Source organism: Xiphophorus hellerii, chromosome 16 (genome assembly GCF_003331165.1).
Source record: "Xiphophorus hellerii strain 12219 chromosome 16, Xiphophorus_hellerii-4.1, whole genome shotgun sequence".
Taxonomy (NCBI): Eukaryota; Metazoa; Chordata; class Actinopteri; order Cyprinodontiformes; family Poeciliidae; genus Xiphophorus; species Xiphophorus hellerii.
The window spans coordinates 3,856,587-3,875,941 of record NC_045687.1 but is presented as its reverse complement, the minus strand read 5'-3'; the positions used below and the strand labels follow the sequence as shown (position 1 = coordinate 3,875,941).

The 19,355-nt window shown below is 37.6% G+C and overlaps 1 protein-coding gene across 1 annotated transcript in view; it reads left to right on the top strand.

Moving 5' to 3' along the window:
- syt3 (synaptotagmin III) overlaps positions 1 to 19,355 on the top strand; it is a 72,964-nt gene that overhangs the window by 14,312 nt on the left and 39,297 nt on the right. The window contains exons 3-5 of the mRNA XM_032586809.1: positions 5,283 to 5,628; positions 15,898 to 16,278; positions 18,031 to 18,145. Coding sequence (XP_032442700.1) covers positions 5,478 to 5,628; positions 15,898 to 16,278; positions 18,031 to 18,145 — 647 coding nt within the window. The 5' untranslated portion in view covers positions 5,283 to 5,477. The remainder of the gene's footprint in view (positions 1 to 5,282; positions 5,629 to 15,897; positions 16,279 to 18,030; positions 18,146 to 19,355) is intronic.

Below are 19,355 nucleotides of genomic sequence, written 5' to 3'. Positions count from 1 at the left end.
TTTTCTTCAACTGCTCAACTCCTGCACTTCTCTGAGTGATCTAATTGACAATTTTAATTTTAAAATTGAGAAGGTTATTGACACCATTGCTCCTGTTACTACAAAAGTAATCTCCGGGAAACGTAAACCACCTTGGAGAAATTTTGAGTCGGTTAGAACAGGGAAAGAAGTGTGCCGGAGAGCAGAACGTCAGTGGCGTAAAACTAAACTACAAACTCATCTAGATATCTACAAAGACGAACTCAAAATGTTTAATTCTGAACTAAGAAATGCAAGAGAGAGTTTTTTTTCAAATATCATTTCTACCTCTATCAACAACTCTCGTGCTCTGTTCTCGATTGTTGACAGATTGACAAATCCACCTTCCTCTGTTAACCGTGAATTTTTCTCCTCTGAGGCCTGTGACAAATTTGCCACTTTTTTTATAAATAAAACTGTGAAAATAAGGGAAACAATAAACTCCTCTGTGACTGCTGTTGGGAAACAATTAACTATGTTTTCCCCTAAACAGAACTTACCTTTGATGACCCACTTTAACCTGATCACTCAAAAGGATTTGAGTTACACTTTACATTGTATGAAATCATCCACCTGTTCCCTTGACATCATACCCACCAGTTTATTCTTAAAGGTCTCAGAGGTTTTGGCTCCGGACCTTTTACAAATAATTAACAAGTCACTCTCCTCTGGAGTGTTTCCTCAGGCTCTAAAGACTGCGGTAGTTAAACCACTTCTCAAAAAGCATAATCTAGACTCATCACTTTTAAGCAATTATCGACCAATATCAAACTTACCTTTTTTGTCTAAAATACTAGAAAAAATTGTTTTTCAGCAGATAAATGGCTTTCTGGCCCTGAACAACTGTTTTGATGTCCATCAGTCAGGCTTCCGTCAACATCACAGCACTGAAACGGCTCTTGTCAAAATATTCAATGACCTTCGTCTAAACACTGACCGTAATAAAATGTCAATATTAGTTTTACTTGACTTGAGTGCTGCATTCGACACAGTCGATCATGATATTTTATTATCTCGATTAGAAAATTGGGTTGGCATTTCTGGTATAGTACTCAGCTGGCTTAAATCTTACCTGTCCAACAGAACCTTTTGTGTGTCCATAGGCAATTTTAAATCCAAACTGAATGAAATTACATATGGAGTTCCCCAAGGTTCCATCCTGGGGCCGCTTCTTTTTAATATCTATATGCTTCCATTAATTCAAATTATACGAAATAATAAGATAGACTACCACAATTATGCCGATGACACACAGCTATACATCAGCCTTTCACCAGGAGATTACAGTCAGGTTCAAATACTCACTAAATGTATTGAACAGATTAATGTCTGGATGGGCCAAAACTTCCTCCAACTAAATAAAAATAAAACCGAAATATTAGTATTTGGGCCAAAAGAGCATAGACTAAATATAATCACCCACCTTCAGTCCATTGGATTAAAATGTTCTGATGTTAAAATGTTACACGACTCATGTCCCCACAAGACTCTGAAAAATTAGTTCATGCCTTTGTTTTTAGTAGACTCGATTACTGCAATGGAATTTTTACTGGATTATCAAAAAAAGCAATAAGAGAGCTCCAGCTTCTGCAGAATGCTGCTGCAAGAGTCCTAACTAAAACAAAAAGAGATCAGCATATCAGTCCAGTTCTAAGATCCCTGCACTGGCTGCCTGTTGCTCGAAGAATAGAATTTAAAATCTCCTTAATGGTTTACAAAGCACTTCATAATAGAAACCCAGACTACATTTCTGATCTTCTTCAACCATATGTACCACTCAGACCTTTAAGATCGTCAGAATCAAACCTTCTAACCATTCCAAGAGTCAGAACTAAACACGGTGAAGCAGCTTTTAGTTTTTATGCTCCAACACTCTGGAATAAGCTTCCTGCTCACTGTAAGACTGCCCCTACCTTGAGTTTATTTAAAACAAGGTTAAAAACCTTCTTATTTGACGTCGCCTATTCTTAAATTTGTATTTATTATTATTATTATTATTATTTTTTAACTATATTCAAATTTGTAATTTTTATTTTGTTTATTCTTATTCTGTTGTATGTTGTTTTTAATTTCTTTGTACAAGCACTTTGAATTGTCTTTGGCTGAAAGGTGCTATATAAATAAAGTTGCCTTGCCTTGCCTTACATCAACTTTCACGCTGATTGTCCTTGGAACAGGATAGTAATGGCCTTATTTACATAACAAAGGCGCCTCTTCACACCCTCTCTTGGAGGGCCAAACTGGCCCCTCTCTGGTAGCTCTAGGGACAGGGCCAAACTGGCCCCTCTCTGGTACCTGGACGAAGATTCCCATTTTGGGAATCTTTGGTAGTTCTAGTGTTAAACTCAGAGTGAAAATGGCTGCAAACAGTTGTACAACTGTACATCTTTGAAAAGCAGAAGTAGAGCCTCCTGCGCAACCAATAAGAATGCAACAAGTGGTTTCTGAATAGCAAGTCAAAAGGAAAACCCTTTTCTTTTCCAGCAGCCATTGTACAGCGGTAAAACCCGCTGACCAAATATTCTAGAACTTAGGTTGCCAGGTAACGGGCCTCGACTCAGCTGGGGTTGCTAGGTAACGACCCAATGACCGTGGAATTTGATTTAAGAGTTGGGAGGTTTTTGAAATGGCTCATTGTCCAGACATCAGAAATAATTGTCTTATTACCAAAAAACTATTCAGTGTTTTTTTAAGTGTTTGGACTGTTCCTTGGAGCAGTTCAGACCCAAATATATGTACAAAAGCGTGCAAAATGTGGATTCTGCAAAATAGGTCCCCTTTAAACAAGAAAAAAAAAATACTAATTACTTATTTTACTCACTCTGTGTGAGTTTCAGAGAAACTGCTCAAGAGAACCTATAATTGTGTAAATTACTGTGTAATTACAGAAAGCGACTGGTCAGTTTTAGACATCAACACTATCACTGAAACCACAGGAGATAATTGCCAACATGGTTCTGTGAAATTAGGCATGCAAACTGTTGATTCACTAATCTGGCTTCAAATAAGGTAAAAATCTAAATAGTTAATGCTGATATTTAGGAAGCAAAAGTAAAAAAACGAATTTTCTGAAAATTTTTTGTACAGCAAGGGATAAAAAGAAAGTATACCCCTATTTTAAATCCACCTCTTGGTCTGCGACTCTTTTAATCAACTGCAAATTTACTGGAACACACTGCAGATTCAAAACAAGTATTATTGGTAAAGAAGAACAAATAACTGAAAAGGTTCGTGTGGAAAAACTAAGTACACCCTTCCTCCTTCCACTGGATTTCAGAATCAGCTTCAGTGAGCGAGATTGGCTGAACAGACGGGGAATTTGACTTCGACTTCAAGCGTACACAGCATATAAGGGATAAATATATAACCATTAGAGGAAATGTAAATGTATTTGGAGATTTGTGACTACCGCTAACAAAAGGCTAGTTGCACTTTTCCCAAAGCACTAATTGTAACCATTAGCTCTGCTAACACTGAAGTGCTGTACTAACGTGGTATTTAGCAGAAGCTAATGCTAAAATGCTACATTCATCTGTGTTGATACCCACAGCACTGCAAAAACCCACAATCCTACCAAGTATTTTTGGTCTAGTTTTTAGTTTAAATATCTTTGTACACTTAAAATAAGACAAAAATAACGTAAAAGTAACATTTCTGCATGATTTAGGAGCTTGTTTTAAGTCAATAATTCCTCAATATTGATGAAAAAGTTCTAGTTAGAAGTGACATAACCTGCCAGTGGAACAAGACATTTTCCCATACTATAAGTTAAAAATGTCTTGTTTCACTAACTGGTTATTTTCATTAATATTGAGAAATTATTGGCTTAAAACCAGTTCTTATATCTTGCTAACAAGTTACTTTTTTGTTAGTTTTGTCTTATTTTAATTGCACTAAGATATTTAAACTAGAAATTAGACCAAAAATACTTGTTAAGATGTTGTGTTTTTGCAGTGTCATGGGTATCAGCACAGATCAATTTAGTGCTTTAGCTTCTGCTAAGTACCATGTAGGTATAGCACGTTAGCATTAGCAGAGCTAATGGTTACAATTAGTGCTTTAGGAATTTCATAACTAGCTTTTTAGTTAGCGGAGCCCAAAACTGCTTCTTTAAAAGTAAAAGTAAAAATTTTTTACATGGTTCTTTTATCCTTGATTTTATTTCTTCTAACAATTTTGTGTTTTTGCAGTGTGTGTGTCAGTAACATGTCTGATAGGGTCAAATTTGTTGTTGCACACATACCTGTGCTGTTGCGCTTCAGGAAGTGAATCAGACTTTTCTAAAAGCTTCTTCACGCTAAATTAAAAAGGCTGTGTGACTTTGGTTTGCACAGTCTTTCAGTATTTTAGACTCAAATCTGTCCAAAATGCGACAAACTATTTAAATTCCTCCATAATGATGCGAGAGGCTAATAAAGTCAGAACTACTGGGAGCAATTGCTGCTACAGGTGGGCCTAAAAGCTGTTAAATCATAAATAGCTTCCTCATTTTGGCTTCATCTTTAATAAATATCTGTTGTGCTCTGTTTTTTACGCTTGAGGTAGGATTTAATTAATTTAACATCTTGGTAAATACCAGATCCTTTTTATTTTGTCTTCAGATGTAAAACATTAGAATTTGAAGAGGCTGTATTTTATTTTCACCACGTCTGTGGAGAAGCAAATGTTAATTTTCTACCAGCATTTGCAGAAATTAGCAGCTGTTATTGTTCTGGTGGGGATAGAAAATACATTAGTGTTCAGTCTGCAGAGTGAATCAAAGGCCGTGTTCTGGCGTCACCTTAGTATGCTTAAAATTACACAAAACTGACTTACAAGTAACTTTTCAGCAAGATATAAAAGCTTGTTTTAAGTAAATAACTTCTTAATTTTGATTTTAAAACTTCCAGTAGCAGATTACTTTATGACAGGGATGTCAAAACCTTTTCTAACCAGAAAAGGCCAAAATCATCAACTCATTAAAAAAAATCACGAAAAGTTTCAATTGAAAATTTTGTTTTCCTGCGACAAACTAAGCATGACATATTTTGATTATACAAAGAAAATAGATTTTTTTTTTGTAAGAAAGTAAGGTGTAAATCATTCAAAAGGGTTTCTTGTGTTTTCATTGGCTGTAAGAAAAGAAACTTTTATGTTAGTTTGTCATATTTCCATATACCAACATATTTGCACTGGAAACTAGACCAAAAATAGTTTGCAAGATTTGGCGTTTAGCATTTTAAGGTGATAAGTGAGCCAGAAGTTTGATTTTCCGTGTCTTTCAGGGCCGTCTCAGCCTGGACCAGGACCCTCCCCCCGCAGAGTCGCTGCTGTTCTTCCTGCATCGTCTTTCCCAGTTGACTCCTTGTGGAAAAAGGTGGACGGGCCGGCACTGTGCTTCTGCAGGAGGCCGTCTGATCGGCGAGGGCGGCGCTGTCATCGGCTGACTGCTGCGGTGGGAGTGCGATGCGGATTGGAGCATGTCGGGGGACTGGGACGAAGACCTGTGTAAGAAGGCGCTGATGCTTTTGGAGGAGCTGTGCTTCAACTCCCAGAGGGTTTACAGCCAGAGCAAACAGTGCCAGGAGTTCAGCTACCTGGTGAGGGGCCACAACAGGCAGCTGGACACAGGTAACCCCCATCAAACCTTTTAACACCGATCTCCTGAGCTTCACCGCAAAAACACTAAATATTACCAAGTGTTTTTGGTTTAGTTTCTACTGCAAATATCTTAGTTCACTACAAATAAAGAGCAATATATAAATGTATTTGGAGAATTTCTTTTCTTTTGTTTTTGCATATAAAGAGGCATTTGTGGGCACCGCTAGCTAAAAAGCTAGTTGCGCTGTCCCCAAAGCACCAATCCCAAACATTAGCACCGCTAGTGTTAAAGCACAATATTTAGCCAAAGCTAATGCTAAAGAGGTAAACTGATCCACAACACTGCAAAAACACAAAATCTTACCAAGTATTTTTGGTCTAGGTTTTAGTGCAAATATCTTATTACACTTGAAATAAGACAAAAACAAACTTAAAAGCAAATGTTTTAGGAAGATATATAGGTTTGTTTAAAGTAAAACATTTCTTAATATTAACGAAAAAGGTACAAATTATTTCACTTAAGACATTTTTTCTACATTGTAACTGAAATAATCTGCCAGTGGAACTAGAACTGGGTTGCTAGGCGACGGGCTGGGCTTGGCTGGTGTTGCTAGGTAACCGCACCAGTGCAACTGGAACTTTTTCATCAATATTAAGGAATTACGTACTTATATCAAGCTCCTAAATATTGCTGGAAAGTTACTTTTAAGTTAATTTTTTCTTATATCAGCTGTACTAAGATATTCGCAGTAGGAGCAGAAATACTAAGATTTTGTGTTTCTGGTTGGTACAGCAGATTATCCAATAAATACCTGATAATCAAATAGATTCTCTTTGACTGGGGACCAAAATTTCAATTTGTTACATTTTCAGCTGCTGTGTTTCGCTTTCACAGCGGAAGACATTTTTCCCATGTTGTAGGTAAAATTAGAACTAGTAATTTTTCAATACTATTATGGAAATTTTGACTTATAGCAAGCCCATATTTCTTGCTGAAAAGTTATTTATAGGTTAGATTTGTCTTATTTCAAGTGCAGTAACGTATTTCGACTACAAACTAGACCTAAGTTTCTTGTTGCTCTTTCAAAAAATGGCCTTTTTTGAGCCTGTGTGCTCCAGTTAATAGTTATCGATTACAAAATTGGATGACAGTCATTTTAACAACATATTAATCCGATTAATTGTTTTGGCAATAATTTTATGTAAAAAAGAAATCATGTTGTGTTTTGTAACTGTGATCTTGGTCTAATAAGCTTAGTCTTTTTTAGGATTGGCTTTTATGATCAGCGAACTTTGAATAATATGTGTAAGCCCAAAACTGTTGTGCTTCACTGGCCTTAAAATTATTAATATTCTGGTTTAACCAGGAAGTTTGACCCTGAAAAGACATAAAACATGCTATTTAGTTGCTAAATTATCTCACTAAATTAAAGGAGTAGCTATGAATAAATGCTGCATTATTTAAAAGAAAAGAAGTGTCAGTAAAAATGTGTTTACTCACATTTTTAACTGTAAAAAGAAGAAAACGAAGCCAAACACTCTTCTTCGTGCTTTCAACATGTCAGAGTTGGCTGCTGCTTCCTGGTTAGTTACGGATGATGCTTAGGATAAACGTTTGACCGTGAAAACACGATTTCACGGTCATGATGGAGGAGGAAGCATCAGCACATCTGAAACATTTTTCAGAATAAACAGCTTCTCCTTCTGGGCATACAGTTTGCTCAACATCCTCCAAAGTGCATTTAGAGACGCCTCTACATTCAAACACATTCAAAATGTGTTTGAATGTATTCAAATACATTCAAACACATTTTCCTTCTAAAGATAGCTTTCATTTCCAGGTCAGTGTTTTCAGGAAGACCACAGATGTTTGTTTCCCCTGAGGGGAAATAACGGATCTTAAGACACCTTTAAAGTCTCCAGGGACAGAATTTAAGAAACCAGTCTCCAAAAATAGGATGGAATCCGTGTATTTATTTCATGTCTTTAATCAAAGAACAAAGAACAGGATCAGAAATATATGATCAGCATTAAACACATCACTGAGTAAAGAGTGAGTGGCAATTATGACAAGAAAGATGAACTGAGAGGCGCTCCGGTTTAAGAATAGTTTAAATCTGAGACGACTCGGAAAAACAAATCATGAAATATTCATGTTGCATATTGAAATGTTGATGGTTGAAGTCATTGCATTTCTTTTAAGATGCCCAAAGGAAACAAGAGACTGTTATTTATCTGTACAGATAAGCTCAGAGTTATTCATACCGCTGGTAGATTTAAGTCTGAAGTAATCATTAAATTTCACCTGGTGACTGATGAAATGTTTATGTTTCAGCGAGACGCAGACAGATTTAAGACTTCACTGCAAAAACACAAAATCTTACCAAGTTTCTTTGGTCTAATTTTTAGTGCCGATATCTAAGTATACTTAGATATCGGCTAATATATAGCCGATATATTATTTATATATAAATAATAATATATATTATTTTGTATTGAAATAATACAAAATAAACCTGCATGCAATTTTTCAGCAAAATGTAGGAGCTTATTTTAAGTCAAATAATGGCTTAATATTGATTGAAAGTTAGTAGTTCCACTGGTAGATTATTTAACTTATAGCAAAACATTTTTCTCATGTTCTAAGTGAAGCCAATGTGACTACAATTTTAAAAGATTTCTCCCAATTTACAAGACATTAAATTAGATACATTTTTTTGTACAAAATCATTCTTAGATGATGAGAATTTAGTCTGCTCATTTCAGAATGTTTTATCGCGTCCTGTCACTTTAAATAAGCGTCTGCTGGCCACGCCCACTAACTCAACGTTTACACTCAGACGTAAAAATGGCTCCAAACCGATGCGCAATTTTACAACTTTACATTTTTGAAAAGCAGAAATGGAGCCTCCTTCACAACCAACAAGATTGCACCAAATGGTTTCTGCAACAACAAATCACTTTTCTGTTCCAGCAGCCATTGTACAGCGGTAAAGCCAGTTGACCAAATGTGCTGGAGTTCTGCTTCTGTTGCTAGGTGACTGGCTGGGCTTGGCTGGGGTTGCTAGGTAACTGCTCAGTGCCGGTTTATTGTGACTCAACATTTAGAGGGTTTTGAAATGGTTAATTTTCCAGATACAAAAAAAACCCGTTAACTTATTCCCAAAAATTGGCTGGATCTTTTTCAACTGTTTTGTTTTGTTTTAAGAGCTTTGGTTAATTTAAAAGCATTTTGCATAATAATAGTGAATTTTGCATAATAAGTCCCCTTTAAGTAATCGGCAGATCCCACTGTTCCCACCTTCACGTCTTCCCAGTTGCTTCTGGTTGTTTCCCTGTGGTGCCACAACCACTCTCACTTCCATTTTCACTACCTAGTAAATCCTTGCAGGAGAGGCTAGTGGCCAGTTTACCTCACCATCATGTATTTGTATTTTGGGAGGAAGCAGGTGTACCCAGAGAGAACCCACACAAGCACAGGGAGAACGACGGCAATGAAACAAGTCTAGTTCCAGCCTAGCTTCTGCATTATCAGATTATTCTATTATTATGCACAGGAAGCACTATATAAACCCAGTCTGAGTCGTTCCTGGTAAACTGCTGAGTTGGTATAGTGTGTGGGCTCCATGGGGACGTTTGGGTGTGCTACACCGATTAGCATGGATCTGTGGCTCAGCGTAGATTAGGCTGGATTGGCTGACGTTCCTCCTGAGGTTTGGCCGATTCTCTGCAGAAATGCCAGGCCGCAGTTTTAGGCGTCGAGCCGCTGATGGAAACGTCCGTTCCCCCGGAGGGCCGCCGAACGCCGAAAGCTGTCAGCGAATGGCTTGTGTAAGCAGCGGAGATGCGTTTGATGTAGAGGATCGTACGGCTCCCAGTGGGGGTTGAGTCAGTCGCTGAGTGACGGGGAGCCACAGCCGCTCCTCACGGCGAGCTTCAGAGGCCGGCTGCCCGCCCAGCAGCCCGGCCGCCTGCTGACTCGCTCTTTATGCTCGGTGGATTAGTGACGGATCTCTGGCAGAATCAGTGCTCAGGATGCTACAGCGACAAATAGAGGGGAGCCATTTTTACCCCCCCCACAGCAGCGCTGATCTCCCAGCCTGACACAACCTACTGCTCTCCTTTTGTTTTGCTGCTGCAGATCACTGCATTAACTTTTCACGTTCTGAAGCTCTCCAGGTGTTTTCCTCTAAATCACTGTCAAGCTCCTTCATCTGAGTTTCCACGGCTCTTCCTCTTCTTTTTATTTCCGTTTATGTGTCTGCTCGTTCACACATGGTATGCAGAGGCGTGTCTAGATTTTTCTTTTTGGGGGCCCAGGCAGCAGGGTTGCCAGATTTTGCTAACTAGTGCTAATGAAATGATTAATCAGATTAATCATGATGCAAAACGCTAATCTCTGTACAATACAATACGAACTAACTAGCACTAGTTTAGCTAATTTTAAATGGTTCCCAGTTAGCATGATCTAGCTTGAGCTTGAGAACTAGTTAGCCTTTTCAAAGGGGCATGAACAGTGCCGCAAGAGATTGTGATTGACAGCGCTAAGCTCCGCCTCCTGGCTCTGATTGGTTGTTTCTCGTTACCACTGGGAGAAGGCAGAGGAGCTCAATTTTTTTCACACATCTATTTCCTCCAATACTGTTACATTGTGACAATTTCAACAAATATGTAAAAAACTTTTTTTTAATGAAAGTTACATACTGCAGCTTTAATATGTAAAAAAACAAACTTGAAAACAACAGAAAAACTACTAATGGACGTCGTAAAGCAACAAAAAGAGTTTTTTGTCATCTACTAACATAGATGGTAGATCAGACTTTAATCTACATACGATATCAGCTCTGATGGGAGTGGCCAGGCAGTGCAGCCAATCAGATTTCAAGAGCAGCTGGTGCCCCGCCCCCGCTACCCTCAGTGGCCACGCCCCTGTTGTGTTGATTTAACTGCCTTGCAGCTTTCCTCCTCTCTTGCCTCCTCTGTGGCGTTTACATGTCGGCTCCAACACGTGTTTCGGTTTGTCTTTTCTCCCCTCCTCCACCACCTGGACCAATCCTGCTCTTCTTTTTTCCCCTTCTTCCTCTTCTTCCCCTCATCTTGCTCTCCACCGAGTCGGTTTCCACCCCCACCCCACCTTCTCTGCACTCCAATCATATCTTTTGAACAAGTGCTGATTAATGACATACACAGATTGATGAATAATTCAGCAACAAGAGAGCGAGAAAGCAGAGTAGAGGAGGAAAGGGTGACGAACAAAGAGGTAGATGCTGAAGGAAAGTGTGGAGGGGAAAAGACAGCAAGCAATGTAACCGTTAAATAGACGATTAGCTTGTTTCACCTTTGTGACGTTATTACATCTAGGGCTGAAACAATAAATCAGATTAATCATGATTAAAATAAGCTTGTTGCATCTATGACTGAAACACATCAGGCTGAAACGATTAATCAGATTAATTGTGATTAATCATAAGTAAAATTGGCTTTTTTCATCTTTATTTGACGTTATCACACATTGAGCTGAAATGATTGATTGAAATAATTTAGTAATCAATTAATTGTTAACTGGAGTATACAGACTCAAATAAAAGGCCTTTTGCTGAAAGAGCCTCACATTCAAAGCAGTAATTAAACCAAAATATATACACATTTGCATTTACATAAAAAACCCATTTTCTGTTACGTTCAACCCAAAGCTCCTCAAGTGGCAAAGTTTTATCTCAGCCTGGTTTAAATTCAGGAAAATATAGACAAAATAAACTCAAGCAAGTTTGTTCTCATAATATTTTGTCTTCATTCTAGCAATTTTATGACTTTTGCAATTTCATTTAGGCAATAAAATGTTTTTCTTATTTTAAAAAGGACCTAATTTGTTTCAGTCTATTTCTAATATTGTATAAAAAGGCTTAACATTTTTTTTGCAGAATATACCAAACTTTATTTTTCTGATTAATCGTTAGAATAATCGATTAATCGATAACTGAAATATTTCTTAGTTGCAGCCCTAATCACATCTAAAGTTATTGTTTTGTAATGCCTCCAAAGGAACCGTTTAGGAAGCATTTTCTCAGTCAAGCATTCCTAATCTGTGGTCTGGAAGCAACCCAAGAGGGCAAAAGATGCCAATTTTACTGTGAAGCCTCCGGTGGACAGACCCGGCTTACACAGTCCGCAGATCTGTAATGAGTCTGCTTGGTCTACACACAGACCATGCATATGCATGTGCAGAGCTCTGGGACTCGGTACAGTGTGAGCTCCGATTGGTCCGTTTTTGTGAAGACCGTCATCAGACCCAAAAGTGCTATTTATAAAAAGACTTCAAATGGTTCCAGGATAAGAATAAATATTCATTGTATATTTAGTCTATAATTTAGTCTATAAATATTAATGCAACCAGGGCCCCAGCATGTGCAGAAGTTAGAAAGCACATGTTTGCTATCGCAGTTGTGGTCAGAAGCTTATGAAGCTTAGAAAAGCTTTCACACCCCTGGAACATTTTCACATTTTTTCTCATTACAACCAAAACTTCAGTTGGGTATTTTGTGTGAAAAGATGAACACGAAGCTGTGCATAACTGCAAAGTGGTAGCGGTGGTTAACGTGCTCCCGCTAACCTGCTAACATGCTAATAGCAGAGCTAATTTTTCCTTTAGCACTACACCTAACTCTGAAAACTTTAGTGCACTTAGCTTCCCTTAAACACATTTTTCCTGATCATTTCTGAAGCACTAATTTACTTGGCACAACTGTAAATTTTCTGTTGTGTTGAAGTAGTTAGCAATTTTTTTATTCATGCTCTTATTTTGATGTAAGCAAAGACTGTTTAGCTTCATGTCCTGTCTTCATGTTCTCTCTTTTTTCCCTTTATTTCAAACAGAAAACATAAAGGTACAAGATAAAACACAAGACAGTAGAGAACTAAATATAAACATAAATACAAACTCTAAGGGCATGATTGAACAGGTAAACTGTAAAGTCAAAATTAAATTGATGATCATGGCTTGTAGTGTTTCAAGAGCAGATATAATGTGAATTTAAGTTAGCGCTTTAGCAGTAGCTTCAGCCAAATGCAGGTTTAGCAGTTGAGCTTTAGCAAATTATAATGTTTATAATTTGTGGTTTAGAGTGAGCGGTGCTCCAAACTGAATGGAAGAACTGGTTTTCAAAATCTTTTAAAAGTCAAAGTCTGAAAAACATGACACCCATATATATTTACAACTCCTTTGCCAGTACTTTCTAATAACTTTATGTAGGCTACTCTAACCTTTTCAGAGTTTGTCCTGCTGGAAGGTGAAACGGTCTCAAGTCTTTTGCAGCCTCTAACAGATTTCTTGCTCCATCCATCTTCCCATCAACTCTGACCGGCTTCCTTTTCCCTGCTGAACATGGAGGGTTGCATGTAGGCCAAAGAACTTTATTTTGGTCTTTTCTGACCAGAACACCTACTTATACTTTTGCTGTGTCACCTACATAGTTTGTGCCAAACTGTAAATAGGACTTCTTATCTCTGTCTTCAACAAAAGCTTCAATTTGTTGGAAGATTTTGGAGTGAACAGTTATGCTAATGCTGAAATATTCCCCCACCTGAGCCATGGATCACTGCAGCTCCTCCAGAGTTACCTCATTCTTTGGTTAATCCTGTCTTTGACTGTAAGTTTAGGAACATACAGATGAATGGAGTTGAAGCTGAAATGAAAACCATTCAAACCTTTCAAAGCTAACAGCAATGAATCAACTGTCAAGCATGGAAGTGGCAGCATTATGCTGTGGTGCCATTCCATTTTTCATTGTAACAGGTGCATCACACAAGCTCTGATCCAGTAGTTGACTGGATGGCACCTCTACTGGATGTCTCCAGTAGAGGTGGCTCCAATAGTGGAGCCACCTCCTAACTCTCTTTTTAGGAGAACTAACTAAAAAGTTAGTTCTCCTAACTACTTTTTTAGTTAGTTAGGTTAACACAGTGCTATGCTAACATGGTGTTTAATGGAAACTAATGCTTAAGTGCTAAATCAGCATGTTATTTAGTGGAAGCTAACGCTAAAGTGCTAAATCAGCATGTTATACTATTCATTTCTTTATATTACGTATATACACATAACCTGCATCTTAACTCGAGTCGAGCAAATCTCAATCTCGTTGTAATCTGTTGATGACAATGACAAATAAATCTTATCTTATCTTATGTTATTTAGTGGAAGGACTGGGCCTTGACTTCAAATCTTATTAAAAATGTGGGGGGATGATCCTTAAAAACTGGGCCTGTCCAAAGAAATCTACTTATTTTGAGAAGGAAAGTGGTCAAATATCCAGGCAGCATGAACCTGCTGCTGGAAGATGCAACATGCTAGGAGAACAAACCAAATATATCACATTAAATCAGCTTGACATTCGTGCTGAGTGTATGTAAACTTCTGACTGTGCTCTGTTTGATGGAACAGTTCTGGACTTTATTCAGTCCAGCGTTTTTGCTCGAATGAGTCATTCTCTCCCCCACCGTCTCTCCCCCGCTAACCTGTCAGAGATTAAAAGGCTCATAACTGTGAAGAAATGCAGGATGACATCACTGTGGGTGTGTTTTTTTATGATTATTAATTGCCATCGTCATCATCGCCTCCCTCCGTCTCGGCTCGTTTTTTTCCTTCCTGCCAGCGTTTGCCCCCATTTCCAGCTCAGATAAAAGCTTCAGAGAATGGCTGCAAATGACACTTTATGCTTGCGGCCGCTGGCGTTGATGTGTGATTTGTAGATGTTGTTGTAACGGTACTTTAGTTTGGCATATGCATGATGTGTTAATAGCATGCGTTTGGAGACAAGGTTGTTGTTTTTATTCATGTTGGCGACATTCATCTTGATGTTGTTGTGGCACCGGCGAGATGGATAAAGCTTTTTACGACGTCACATGACGAATCCTGCCTCATCATTTGGGCTTTGCATCGTTGTTGCTCGTTTATTCGCCTCTTAAGGTGAATCATGATTGTTGCAAACCCCCAAATTGTCATTTGGGGTATTTATTGTGTTGGGATTAAAATAAACACCAAAGATGTTGAACTTCTAGGTACCAACTTGAAACTACATGTTCCTCCGATCCGATATTAATATCTGTATCGATTAAAATATTGTAAAAAATCGGTAAATGATTCATAACAGCAGATCTATTCAGTTTATTTCTATGCTTTATTATTTATTTTTGCATCATATTTAGATTTCCTAATTGCACTTTGTTTTGTTTGTTGCAGTTTATTTTTTTAAATGTTTCACCAAAGTGATCAACTATTGTTTTTCAGTTTCTGTGTTTCCATTGCAAATGTGTGAATGTTCTGCTGACGTAAAAAAAAAAACACAATTTCACAATTCCTGTATTTGCAATAACAAGAAAAACAATTAAAATCACATGTGAATAAGTTTTTTTTGTGATAAGTTGGTAAAAAACATGCATCATCATCATCATTATGGAGCTACTTCCTGTCGTCATCTTCTTTGTGGTTTTCACCAGCAGTAACATTGATTACGTGACTCGTGTAGCACTAAAAAATGTTTTCCATGGCAGTTTTGCAAAATAAACCAATTTCAATACAGCCAAAAAAAAAACTTACCTCAACTCAGTGAAAAATTAGTTTTTTCAAAATTGCCCCGTTTCCATTAAGCAGGTTTGTGTTCGATTGTCAAATTGTGCATTTATATCGTCAGTTATTAACTTTTATCTTCCTAACTGAACTGACTGTACAAATTAAAGTTGTCGTTTTTACAGGTTTGACCAAACTCTTGAAGCCGTTGGTGCAGAATCATGAAATACATTTGTAAATTAGTACATTTATGTCTGAGTTAAAAAAACAAAAAATAAACCATATTGAGTCTGGTCAGCACTGATTTCTGTATCGTATCGACCGATCCTAAACTTCAGATATCGGTATTGATAATAGAAGTGAAAATCGTGGATCGGTGCATTTCTACTTATAAGTTAAACAAAATGTTTGAACATCCTTTCTCTAAGTGAAATAGTCTGCCAGTGGATGTTTTTCATTAATGTTAAGGAATTATTGAAATAAATCAATAATCTTCCTGAAAAGTTACTTTGTAAGTTAATTTTGTCATATTTAGGGTTGAGGTTGTGCTGGTTATCAAATAAATGTGTTATTCAGTACATTTTTGTCTGTTTAAAAAGAGACACGTATGTTTTTCCATATCTGATTGGTATCAGAAGATACCAGTCAGATATTGGTATCTGTATTGGAAGTGGATCGGTGCATCCTCTATCCTTCAGTTTCTTTATTTCGCTCCGTCTTTTTGTTCCTCTCTGCAGAAATCTCCGTCAGCCTGCTGTCGGTCATCGTGACGTTCTGCGGCATCGTCCTCCTCTCCGTGTCCCTCTTCGTCTCCTGGAAGCTCTGCTGGCTGCCATGGCGGGACAAGGAGGGCGGCGGGCTGAGCCTGACGTCGGGGCTGCTGCCCGGGACCGCCGGGCTGGGAGGGGCTGCGGGGCCGTCGCTTTTACCCCCGCTGCTGCAGAGGAAGGAGGGCCACTCCTCTTCCTCGCTCTACCCCTCGCTGGGGCAGCAGGGACACCCCCACTTCTCTGACCTGGTGGGGCTGGAGAGAGGGGAGGGCGGCGGGGTGCCTGGGGGCCCAAACGAGACCCAGGAGCATTCGTACCTGGACATGGACTCCTACCCCAACAGTGCTGGTGAGAAATGCCCCTTTTGCCCCAACCTGCGTCTTTTATTTATTTATTTATTTGTTTTAGGTCATCGATTAGAGCCCAAGTCTGAGCAACTTAGATATATTTTACAAACTGGAACTGAAGCTCTTTCATTTTCCAGCAGATTTATTTTTTTGTTGTGACTTTTTGCTGCTGAACGATGTTCATTATTTACAGAGACAGGAAAGATGGCCGCCCTTTTCCCACAGCTCTGCTCGCCCTTTACAGTCCGGATGTCGATCAACACACCAGCCTGTTTTTGTTTTTTAGTCTTGTTGTTACAGCTGAACTGTCGGCACAGTTGGGTAGTTACATTTACTTGAGTATTTTTTTTTTTGAGAAAATTTACTTTTAGGAGTATTTCTACTTTTACTTGAGTAAAATTTCTGGATTTTCTACCCACTGAATGAAAAACATATTTAACCAAAAAATTCACCAGACACAAACCTGCAGGTTTTGTTAAAGTTTCATAATGTTTTTGACTTAAACATTTTCTTTTGCAGATTTAGTTATTTTTTGTTACTTATATATGAATTATTGTCATTTTGGTTCTTAAAATACCAACATTTCCACTCAACTTTATATTTTGATCCATCTGATAATGTAATCTTTAAGTATTAACTGATTGATCATTTGATTAGCTTCTCCAGGGGGTGTATCTGATCTGACTGCGGCCCGAGGGCCATTTGTGGCCCTTGGACTGATTTTGTGTGGCCCCCAGCTTTAATTCAAAAATTATACAAATTTTAGCTATAGTTCCAGATGGAAACTTTTAATTTGTAATCAGAACAAAAATATTACCAACATAATTTTTTGACACAGGAAAACAAAAAGTACAACGCAAAGTATTGTGTTTTAACCAAAAAAAACCATCTATTATCTATTTATAAAAAGATAAACTTATTTATGTCTTCATAAATAAGTTTGAAAAAAAGGTAAAACAAAGTTTATCCAGAGACTGCATCCAAATCAGCTTTTATTCTTTCTTAAACTTGGCTAAATATAGCAAATGTTTTGAGAGGAAGTGACTAAAATCCAGCTCTCATTGCTAAAAATAAATGTATTTATTAAACCCAAAATAAACTGAAAACTAGACGTCTTTTTTTAAATCAGCAAATGTGCACAACCTGCTACCGTGTATTAGGGCCACTGTAGAAAAAATTAAAATTTGTAAATATCTGCAAAAAATTCTGAGACTAATCTGAAATTTTCTAGAAAAAACAAAGAAATTTTGTTTTTCCACATTTTCAGATTGATATCAGGAATATTCTACAAAAAAACCTTTAAAATTTCTGAATTTCATATGTTGAAAATTTTTCTATAAAATGTCCAGGTTTTCTAGAATATTTCTGAGATTATTCACAAACATTTTGGTGGAGATGTTCTCCGCTTTCCCGTCTAAAACGGCTGGTTCTGCAGTAAACATCGGGCTAATTTATTATCTTCTTGATTTTACGTTGGGTTGTTTTTGGTCCAAAACCACTTTTGATTCTCCAATTTTAACCACGTGGCAAAAAGTTTGGACACCCCTGAGTTTCTCAGTCCTTGAGTAGATTTCTGCCAAATACTTTTTTACTCTTGAGTAATTTATTGGACAGCTACTTTTTTACTTTTACTTGAGTAAAAATGTGTGAAAGCAGTGCTGCTCTTACTTTAATGTAATTCCCGGGTGCTCTGCCCACCTCGGACTGTCGGCAGCGTTAACTAAGACAGACGGGTTTGTTTTTGCTTCTCTAGGGACTCTGAAGCTGAGTCAAACGTCGCCGGATGTCCCCAACTCAGAGGGCGGGGGCGGGGCCCATCCCAACAAAGAGCTGCCCAACGCCCATTCCCAGCAGCAGGTCACCCCGCGGTCAGTCAGCAGTCGGATTCCTCACCACTGAACTTAATGCATGCTAATTGTTTAAAATCAATATAATTGAATGTCAACTGGTGCAAAAAATGTGTCTGAACACAAACCGCCAGTTGTCTCACGAAGTTCAGCCTCAGGTCAGATTCTGCAACGCTGAAAGAATCTGCTTGAGTTTGCAAAGCTGCATCCAAAAACAACCTGATATTATTGATTATTGGAGCTTTTTCGGGGAGTTTATGCGCAGAAAAAAGTTTGGTGAAATCCAGGCAGGAGGTCAAACAGAGATGATTAGAAACATACTGTTTGAAGAGAAAGAAACATTTCTCTATAATAAACAAGATCATGATGTCCTCAAAGGACCGGTTGTCCCCAAATATGTATTGATAAAGCTCATTAAAAAACTTTTCAAGGATTAATAAATAGCTGTCTCTATGTTTGGTGAGTAGTTCTTAAAATTTAATAATTATGTAATTTCACAGTATGTGATTTAAAAACGTTGATTTGATTGATAAGAAAATATTTAAGTTCTTTTTATGTGGCCCGCTGGTATGGAAGAAAATAGGGATCACTATTCTGACTTTTCAGAATAGTGATCAAAAATCAATTCTGACTTTTAATCTTGCAAGAGTAAAAGTGAACATTTCATGCAAAAATGTCAAAATATTAACTTTTATTAAATGACTTTAAAAAAAAAAAGAATTCTAAGAAAAAGTCATAAGTTTGTGGAAAAAAGTCATAATTCTGAGAAATCAAAAATATGAGAAAAATATGATTTCTGAGAAAAAACTGAAAATTTCAGGCAGAAAAAATACTGAATTCTGAGGAGAAAGCCAATACAAACATATAAAAGAATAGAAAGTGTATATAGCTAAGCTACTCCCAGACAAAATCAATAAATCCCTTAAATATAACAGATTTGACAGCATAGAATTGTCAACAACATCAAATGAACATGAAGACATTCAACAACAGATGAGAAATTATTTAAGCTCATAATTGATTCTTCATTTATGCTTCGTTCAGTCAGCAGGTAAAGGAGAAAATAACCTGCAGATTCAGCAGAAAATAACCTGCAGATTCACCAGAAAATAACCTGGAGATTCACCAGAAAATAACCTGCAGATTCACCAGAAAATAACCTGCAGATTCACCAGAAAATAACCTGGAGATTCACCAGAAAATAACCTGGAGATTCACCAGAAAATAACCT